At 39.2% G+C, this 10586-nt stretch overlaps 1 protein-coding gene across 1 annotated transcript in view; it reads right to left on the bottom strand.

Annotated features, from left to right (window-relative positions):
- Positions 1-8355, bottom strand: part of fpr1 (formyl peptide receptor 1) — a 10259-nt gene extending 1904 nt beyond the window's left edge. The window contains exons 1-2 of the mRNA XM_008285877.1: positions 8288-8355; positions 6451-7602 (exon numbers count right to left, since the gene is read on the bottom strand). Coding sequence (XP_008284099.1) covers positions 6451-7589 — 1139 coding nt within the window. The 5' untranslated portion in view covers positions 7590-7602; positions 8288-8355. The remainder of the gene's footprint in view (positions 1-6450; positions 7603-8287) is intronic.
- Between the last annotated feature and the right edge of the window lie 2231 nt (positions 8356-10586).

The following is a 10586-nucleotide window of genomic DNA, read 5'->3' as shown; positions in this document are numbered from 1 at the left end:
CGAGGGACATGATGTGCAGAGACTTCCGTACGTCAACATACTTGTCATAATCCACGGAGCCATTTCCAGGAGGAGCAGCAGTTGTGCTGATGTTGTGGAAAGAGGAATTGGTCACCTCCATCACAGTCTTCAGACCTGCTGTGGCAACATGAAGAAATATGAAAGTCAACCTTGATTTTGCTGCTGAACTGAACTTGAAATAGCAGTTTCAAAAAGCTTCCAAAACCCAGAAGTGGTCTAAATCAGTGCAGGATGTTAAAACACCATAAACAGTCATGAGTTTATTTAAGGATTTTGGTCCTGAAGTACATCTGGAAAGTGATTACTTGACTTACAAAAATATACGAACTGAACAAAATGGCTTGAAGCAGCAACATGATTAGTAATTTCTACCTCTAGTAAACAAAAATCACTGTATCTCCAGATCCAAAGAAACAGCAACAACAATGACAACAACAAGGACAAAAATAATGACGTACTACTACTGCTACCACGACTACTACTAATAATAATGACAACATTGATAAGACAAAACCAGTCATTTTTATAACACATTTAAACCAACAATCATTGAATCAAAGTGCTCTCTGATAGAGAAATATTTTGTCATTATGAATTAACCAAGCAAGTTTAAAGGCTAATGTTTAAGACCCTACAGCATTTTTTTACTATATGAATTTATCAGAATAATATAAATGTTATGGTTAAGACTTAATATTATTCAAAATACAAATGACTAATTGACTAGATATCCTAAAAGATCTTAAACTGTTATATATAAATCTAATTTATCTGACTAAATTAGTAGGAATTCCGATAAATATCCTGCAATATTATAACACAGATTTACCAGAGTAAATTAGTGAATATTAGTTTTGAGACCCATCATTATTACATATCATAAAAATAAACCTGACTGAATGAGTAATAATGTTGGGACCCTACAATATTATATATCGTGTTAAATAAAAACTATTATTATTATTATTATTACTACTACTTTTAATGATAATGATGATCACGGTGATGATGATGTTTATGCATTGACAGCTTACATCTTCTCTTGTTCTGGCTTCCTGGCTTTGCTTATTTAGACAAACTACTTTTAATCAATTGCTGGTTTGCTTAAATCAAGTGTAGGATGTGAGTTTATATGTCTGCATCTGGATTTTATATTCCTACAATAATGAAAAATCAAAGGTAACATACCTTTTTCAGAATATGAGTTGTCTGTAGAGGAATCTGCAGATGAAGAATCCTTGATCACACTGTGGTAGTCTAATATAGACTGATGTGTGTGGAGTCAGTCACCGCCTACCTTCGGGCGGATACACAGGGAACTTGCGTAAACCTGAAACTGAAATCTGTCTACTTTTGCTCCTTTATAAACTTCAACTGCTCTAGAAAACCAACGGTATCATCTTTAATGATAGATAAAGCTCACAGTGCTTTGGAGCTCGAACTTTGCCAGTATTGTTTTGTGTTCACACAATAAACGGACATATAGCGTCTGATTGCTTCACTCTAATTAGACCAAATAGTTTAATAAAATAACGGATTTCTCCTTACATGAAAAGTAGTCAACTATGCAGCCCCTGACATCTAAAATCACAATATCTGTATTTTTTAGGTTGTTTCACTATGATTCTTCTTCTCAGCCTCTTGTTTTGTGCAGTTCTGGAAGATATTGTGTCGTTGTTGTTGGACAATATTCATTAGTTCTGCAATGAGTTTGAGCAAGCACAGGGTTTTTCCACAAGCAGTAACGCACAAGATAGCACTATAAACTCAGTGTGAACACTCATCTTTATGTCTGTGTATTCATACATTTACTTCATAAAACAGGAGTGAATACACCAGATTTTAAACAACTTCCCTATAATATTATTTACACCATAGAGCTTATTTCAGAGGCGGATTATTTAGATGTCACTGATGCTATTAACTAAGTGACTTCTTGTCTACAGTTCGGTTTCGACTGGAACATTACCATGAAAGTGTCATTAAGTGAGGTAAATCTGACTTACATATAATATTGTGAGGCCTTAACCTTAATATTTCCAAGTTTAGTTTGGATAATTTGCATATTTAAATATGGTATGGTCATTGTCTGCATCGTAAAATGTGTTCAGTATAATATTGTAAGGTCCTAACCTCATGATTAATGAATTTCAGTCAAGTAAAATTGTATTTTATCTAATATTTTAGAGTTTTAATCTTAATATTTACTAATTTAGTCAAAGAAATCTGTGTTATATTTAATATAATAGGGTCTTAACTTAACAAATGAAGGGAAGCTAATACGGGTGAAATATGATCTCTCTTACTGGTTCCTGTCAGACCCCTGGCTGCAGCATTTTGGATCAGCTGGAGGTTTTTAAGAGAGTTTTTGGGACATCCTAATAATAAGGAATTACAATAGTCCAGTCTAGAAGTTATAAATGCATGGACTAGTTTCTCAGCATCACTTGGGTCTTACCAATTGATTGGTTTCATTTGGCTTCATAGATAAATATAGCTGGGTGTCGTCTGCATAACAGTAGAAATTTATGAAGTGCTTCCTAATAATATTGCCAAAAGGGAGCATGTAAAAGGTCAATCATATAGGTCCTAACACAGAGCCCTGTGGAACTCCATAACTAACTCTACTGCATCATTAACATGAATAAACTGGAATCTGTGTGATCAATATGATTTAAACCAATTTAGTGCAGTTCCTTTAAGCCCAGTTAAACATTCCAGTCTCTGTAATAAGATGCTGTGATCCACTGTATCAAATGCAGCAGTGAGATCCAGCGAAACGAGTATTGAAACTAGTTCATTGTCTGAAGCTATAGGAAGATCATTAGTGACCTTCACCAGTGCTGTCTATATTATAATATTAATATTGAGATGAGCGTATTCTCTGTGTCACTGCCAAAATTCCTGCTGGTAGTAAATTCAGGTTTCTACCAGCAAAGAATTCATACCATACTTCTCATGGTGTCTGACTGAGCTCAACAGAATAACTGGAAATTATGTAAAAGCCAGAGATAACAGCTGACGTTGGCAAAAAAATCCCCTCAAAATACCTAAATGTCAGACATGACTGATGATGACACACTCCCTGCCTGCAGTACTGGACTGGAAAACATGTAAGAAGCAGAAAAATGCTGCAGCGCACCGACTGATTGTGCAAACAGATGTGTTTCTACTGCAAATCAGATCTGTACAGCACCTGACATGTATAACAGCTTCCTCTAGTGGTCACAGAGTTTGGGGAACTTATGCAGTGGATGCAAATATTGAAAAGTAGTCAAGTCTGAACAAGAATGCCAAAAAATGTAAATGATTCTTGCTTTAAGAATGTGAATTTTTGGTGTTTTTCTTTGTTTATTGTTATATTAAAACTGAACAGATTTGTGTTATTGCCTCCTGATCAAAAAAAAAAAAAGCAATCGAAGGACCAGCGATGTGAAGATTTGAATAAAACATCCATCCATCCATTCTCTATACACCGCTTAATCCTCATTAGGGTTGTGGGGTGCTGGAGTCTATCCCAGCTGACTCAGGGTGAAGGCAGGTTCACCTGGACAGGTAACCAGTCTATCACAGGGCTACACTTAGAGACAGACAACCAAGCACACTCACATTCACACCTACGGACATTTTAGAATCACCAATTAACCTCAACATGTTTCTGGACTGTGTGGGAGGAAGCCGGAGAACCCGGAGAGAACCCACGCTGCACGGGGAGAACATGCAAACGCAGAAAGATTCCGGTGCCTCCACAAGGACGCGAACCGGCAACCTTCTTGCTTGTTTCAGCTTTGAAATAAACAGAGACATTATACACTGACAGTCGCAGATTATGGCACAACATGAGAGTGTAAGCCACCATAAATACAATATTACTGATTATAAACACTGAAGGTGCATTGAAACAAGAGGCCTTGTAGAAATGTCAGCAGTCCTGGTTCATGTCAGTGTAAATATTAAAACATTTATCATATATATTGCCTAACAAAGCACTATTTAACTGACAAAGAGCCTACCTCTGTCTATTTAAGTTGCATGTACTTCTTTTTTTTTTAGCCTATTGTATGTTTTTTTAGTTTGTGTATTTTTTTCAACTGCGTTTTTTTAAAAATGAGTTCCTGTATGTGTACAGGTGTAGCAGAACTGACAATAAGGTAACTTTGACTTTGACTTTCTTTTGCAGTACGTATGAACAGATTGTAACTTTTCAGCAAGATAAATATTGCACCTTTATTTTTTTCATTCTTGTGGCTGAATGAATATATTCTGCATATAAATTGATCACAAAATGAGGTGGAGACAGTGAACTAAGAATTTCACAGCACTGATACCTTGTTTATTGCTGCGTAAGAATCCTTTGAATACATTGAAGAAGACACTGACTGACTTTGTAGCCTTTAACACAGATCTGTTGCATTATTTTCACCACTGAAAGCTGCAAAACAAATCAGTGCTTTTTCTTTGTCAGTTCGCTGTTCTTCATCTGTGATGCCCCTGTTGTGTAAAACAGCTCCCTCTGTTGGTTAAGTCCATAATAACAAGTGTGCTGTTTGTGATAAGTACATTTTCATAATTGTACAATTCTACAAAAGAGATGCCTCGTGTGGTGGTTATGAAGTGTACATTACGAGTGGAAAGGCAGTTAAGCCCAAAAATATTTTAATAATGGGAATAATGGTAACAGCAACAACCACAATAACAGTCATCATCATTATTACTGGTTATAGGCTCTTATTAAAGCGAGCCCCGGGGCTGAGTAAAAAAATATCATTTACATTGTATACATTAGAATTAACCCTTTATAGAGAGGTTCATGCTATATGATGACATATCACAGATACAAAAGTCTTACATTTTGTCTTTAATTTTTATTATTCAGCTGAGAGAAAGTGACTTGGCAACAAGTTGGGTACCTGACTGATTACCTGAGTTCATTTTCTGATGCAAAAATATGAAAAACCTGCTTCTGAATGAGAATAATGTGTTTTTTGACAATAACTCAAATATCTTTGAAATTATAAAAGTCTTAGAAAATAGCAGTCCTATAATATATTTTAAAAAACAAACATATTAATTGTTCAATTGAAAGAAAATCATTTGGCAAGAAGTTGATTGATTTCCTGAGTTAATTTTTTGAGGCAAAACTATATTAAAAAAAAAAAAAAAAGATTCCTGCTTCTACAATGACAATAATAGATCACCTGTCTTTTTTGACAATAACCTGAAAATCTTTGAGAGCAAAAAATCCTTAGATTACAGCACAACATGCATGTAATTAGAGTGAAGGTCGCAGATATTAACCCCTCACTGCTCTGGCACCCAAAAATACATCAAAAGATCAAACAAAGCCAAATGTACAAGGCAGCTGCTGCTTTAAGCATAATAATCTTATAGCCACTATCATATATAGGATTACATTAGACTGTCCTTATGCCGAATAACAAATGTAAATAACGTGTTTAGCAAAGCATGCGGTAGACGTGTAGCAATCAGCTCCAGCCGTTTCTGTGGTGATGTGAGGTGACAGAATTGATGGCAAACAGGTGCTTCTTACACCAATAAGGAACAAAAAAAACTGAATGTGCACAAAGACGGCCTTTGTGGGAAGCGACGTGTTCCCAATTTTGTCATGTACGGTCAAAGTGGGATCAGTTCCTGTGTAGAATTGTGTGAGAAAGGGAAGTGAATTTGGGATGAGTCGATTTGTGTTGACCGAGCGACAACCTTTCACGCTATAGAACTTTCTTGTACTTTACAGCCAGCTATATTTTGTGCAACAGGAAAGACGTCAAGTTCTCTGCGCAACGACCTTTATCACATGTTGTTTAGATGCTGTGCTGCCAACGCGAGCGAAAGCCACAGTTATGACCTTTACATAACTGCCACTGGAATTATTTTCTTTTCTGTCATGCACAGGCAACAACATCGTAAACAACATCTGGAGTGCACACGATTTATAATCAACTAAATGTTACCTTTTCATGTAGCTTGTTTTGCACACATTCAACCACAAGCAAGGATTTTCAAATTAGGGTTTCTTTTTCTTCTTGACAAAATGCCATCGATTAGGTCTAACAGAGTGCAGCTGAAAACACGACGACATAATGAAGCACCACGAGTACTCATCAGATAAAAGTAGCACCATGGGTTGCTTAATTTGGATGTGTGCATGCAGGTTGGTGGAGGTATGTATAAATTACATACTATGTAATATGTGTTTTTGTAAAGATCTGTTGATCCGAGCAGTCAAATTGTAACCGATGAAGTCTTTCCCTCATGTCATGTGGACGAGAATGTCTGAAAGGATCTTAATGACAACAAAAAAAAAAAAACAGTTAAACAGTTAAAAAGTTATTTGTTTGTTATATACAGTTACATTTACTATTATGTACAGTTTATGCATTTGTTCGCTGGTCAGATCGACAGCTCTACACCTCAGCATCAGAAACTGACTTCTCTTTGCTCCGACTGGTGACCATTGAGTTTGTGTAGGTGTAAGAGCGAGACACCTCCTCCTGGAAGGCCGTCTCCAGTACATTCAGGATGGATTTGCGGACTTTATCCTTGAAATCTTGGCCCATGAACACATACAGCAGTGGGTTCAGGCAGCTGTTGAGAAAGGCCAGGCTTGTGGCTATGGGGACCCCGATAGTGGTGACGTGATCCAGTGTTTCGCTTGCATAATTAGCCATGTGGTTGACCAGCTCAACAAGGCCCATGATGTGAAATGGAGCCCAGCACAGGAAAAAAGTGATGATGATGGCAGCGATGATCTTAAAGGGTCGGCTGGACTGGCTGGCCAGGGTTGGGTTTCTCCTGAGGCGGTGGATGATGACGCCGTAACAGGAGACGATGACGGTGAAGGGGACGACGAACCCCAGGAGGAAGCGGGTGATGGTCATGGCCTGGTGGCGAAACTTTCGCAGCTGGTTCACGGCGGGCGTTTCGTAGTCATCGGAAAAGGCGAAGTTGTTGAAGCAGTTGATGATGTCCTCGTTGTGATACGACGGCCCGATGTCCCTGAAGATGAAGTAGGGAGCACTGAGGATCAAAGCCAGCACCCAAACTCCAAGACTCACACAAGAGGCCTTCTCAACATTTCGGTGGTTCTGCGCCCAAACCGGCCAAACCACCGACACACATCTGTCCACGCTGATCACCACCAGAACGTAGACGCTGGCGAACATGTTCAGAAAGCTTATGGTGGTGTTCAGCTTGCACATGAACTTGCCGAAGGGCCAGTGGAAATCCATAGCTGTGTACGTCACACTGAGGGGCAGGAACGCTGTGAAGAGGAAGTCGGCCACGGCCAGGTTGAGGAACCAAACCGTGTTCACTGTTTTCTTCATCTTGAACCCGGTCACCCAGATGACCACTCCGTTGCCGAGCACGCCGAGGACGAAGGCGAGGCAGTAAACTATGAGGGACATGATGTTGAGAGACTGCCTCAGCTCACCATGCTCATCCTTGTAGTCGTACTCGTCGCTGTCGTCATACAGAGAGCCATTTCTTCCGCTGTCATCCGTTGTGTTGAGGAGGTAGAAAGGGGTAGCAGTCATTAGCTCCATCATTGTCTTGGAACCTGCAGCAGGAGCAAATCATCATGTTAACCTTTTAGATTTAGGCTTGAAACAGTCCACAGAAACCACACTTTTAAACACAACTAAGGGTTCAGCCCACTCTGTGGTAATGACTTGCCAAATTCAGCTCCATCATGTCATTTCCAAAAACAGGTCAGTAGAATATCCTGACATGACTTGAACAAATCAAGCTCCTTTTCACAAAACCATATCCTTTTCCTAAACCATAAATGACATAAAGACAAATTATAATGACATTCTGAGGAAATTTGGCCAACTTTGGATGCAAATTAGAAGCTTAACAATCATGTAAAACGCGCACCAAGCTTCCCCTCCAGCGCGTAAAATTCAGATGTAAAAAAAAAAAAAAAGAAGCAAAACGGAACCCAATTTGATGCGCAAAAGTTGCTGCTCAAACCACGATAAAGTCAATCTGATGCACAAAAGACAGCTGCTGCTTTTGTCTTTCTGAATTGCACATAACGCACACACAGCTTCAAACCAACTCGATTTCTTATGGAGACCTTGGTCGACTTTAAAAACAAATATTGCCGGCTAGGACGCACGCCGGAGGTCCAATAAACTCATAAATACATGCTTTACTGTTTAATTGCGGTAGTTTTTCTTTTACCAACCACGTCGTCTGATTCATAAAAGTCCATTTTCTGAAAAGTGAAAAGACACACTACCTCTCTCTGTGCGCTCCGGTCCGATGCGAATGCGTTCTCCGGTCTGCTCCGACTCCTCTGTGGAGAAAACTGTGCAGCTCGGATCCCTGACTCCTTAAATATATGACGTCACTGCCCACGCTCGAGGCGGGACCTGAAGCTGCATCCCCTCCAACAACCCCCTCCTTCACCACCCAAAGATCATTGAACCTCTTGCACTTTTGATGCACTTCAACAAAAACACAATTTTCCCCAAAACGTTTCACACTGTTGCGTCACTGCTGGATGCTTTTCATCAATGCATACAGTATAGTAAGATAAACTTTCCTCCTCTTTAACTAACAAAAAATGCATATTCTGCAGGAGCTGAAATGCTGCAAAAAAAAAGGTCATGCCAAGACATGCCTTCATCAAATGATTCACAACGGAGTCTTTGTGCTTTGGGAAACTCCAAAAGTGAAAACACCAAGTAACCAAACAACCAAATGCATAAATTGTGGGGTTTGTTGAGATGACTACCTGAGAAACACTGGAGCCGTGACTTCTCATTCGCCCTCACCGATGCTCCTGCTGTGTAATGTGTTTTTCTCTCCGTGGGCTGAGCTCATGTTTGCTTGAGGTTGAGTGTAATTACTTTGTGTTGACTTCCTACAGCACCTAATGGAGACATTGCTTAGTGTTGGGACAGGCGATGGTGGACGTGCTCGCTGTCCAGCCACGTCCACTTCAAGACTTCTTTTAAACTGTTAGAATTACTGGTTGCAAAAAAATCATTTTTAATCACTACAACCTCTGAATCAACTTAAGCAAAATCCCTTTATTTCACTGTTTTAAAGTAGCCTCTTGAAAAGTGGTAAAACAGGACATCATCTTATCCTGCTGCTTATTTGGAGAGACACTCGTGAGGTAACTAGAACAGTGTAGAAATGTGTCGTTTCTGCAGCTTTCTATGGGCAGGTGCAAGTGGTGCCAACGTTAACAGCAACCACCCATAATCGGCCCTTTTTAGCCTTTCAATTTCAATTTTGCTGAAGGGTTCGACCATGATGTTAACTCTAAATGCTTCAAAACAGTGACACAGAGTTAACACTGGATGTAGATCTATGAGCACTGTGGAAAATGACCAATGATAGATTTGTTATGTTGAGTTTATACACTGAAGATGATGGCGTTAGAGACGAGGAGACTGGTGCTCTACACGTCTATGGAGATGTCAGACATAAGACTTCCTTAACCAACCAGTGTTTGTCTTGTCCACACAACAGATTTTCAGGGTCGCTCAGACGTACCTACCCCAGAGTAGGGACTTTTCTCCCTCCAAAACAACCCTAAAAAAAGGTTCTTGTGGTCGGAACTAGCACAAAGCACAAGTTTCTGCAGTATAAAACAACCTAGTCTTACTCTGAGACCTACCATGAGGCTAATATTGTTGTTGTCATTATGAATAAGAGGATTTTAGGATGAATCTATTTTAATTTTAATCAGCTTAGGGGAAACAGTGATGTAATTGTTGTTTATTGGAGATTGTTTGATACTTTTTTTTTTAAAAGGTGAGCCTTCTAATTAGTTACGTGCATTCTGAGGGACTGATCATCTGCTAGCTCATCATCCTCACCCGAGGAAGTGTTGGAAGATGTCTGTGTGGCATGTTCCTCGTCCCTAAGGCCTAGTTCACGTGTACATGGGTGTTTTTCATCCTTCTCTCCAAAGAAATCTGTGTCCACACATCAATGCAAAAACGCATCAAACAAATCAAACCAAAACCGCTTCATCTAAACAAAGGAGATAATTCTGACTCTCACAAGCCAAAACTCCATTTTTTCCTGTCTACACTGCAAATGGAAGCCTTGTGCCAACATGGTCTCCACAAAATTGCATTCCTACACAAGCAAACTGCATCCTCAATTATGTTTTGGAAAAATATGTAACTTCTGACCTGTCACATGGTCAGAACGGCAGCCAGTTTGAAAAAGGGACAAAATCCAACTTACAAGATGCGAGTGATGGATGGTGACATCAACCAGCAAGCAGACTTTCCACCCAGTAGATCTGGGTTCATTTCAAATCGTTGTTTACTTTCAGTTTTATTCATTGTCTGGTTAAGTTTATGCACAAACACTAAGCGGTTAGGTTTGGGAAAAGATCACGCTATGTTAGACACTTTTACGGAAGGATAGGCACCGAAATCAGTTGGATAGAGTTCGGAAAAATTTTGCAATTTCATTAAAATTGCAAAATTAAAGCCTCTCCTCCATTTTCAGACAAGTCCCTCCCTATTTAATATATGATTGGTTGACTGATAAGGACAAAGAGTGAAGAA

Source organism: Stegastes partitus, unplaced genomic scaffold (genome assembly GCF_000690725.1).
Source record: "Stegastes partitus isolate 25-593 unplaced genomic scaffold, Stegastes_partitus-1.0.2 Scaffold420, whole genome shotgun sequence".
In the NCBI taxonomy this organism is placed as follows: Eukaryota; Metazoa; Chordata; class Actinopteri; family Pomacentridae; genus Stegastes; species Stegastes partitus.
Note: the sequence above shows the minus strand (reverse complement) of the source record. Positions and strands in the feature narration are given on the sequence as shown.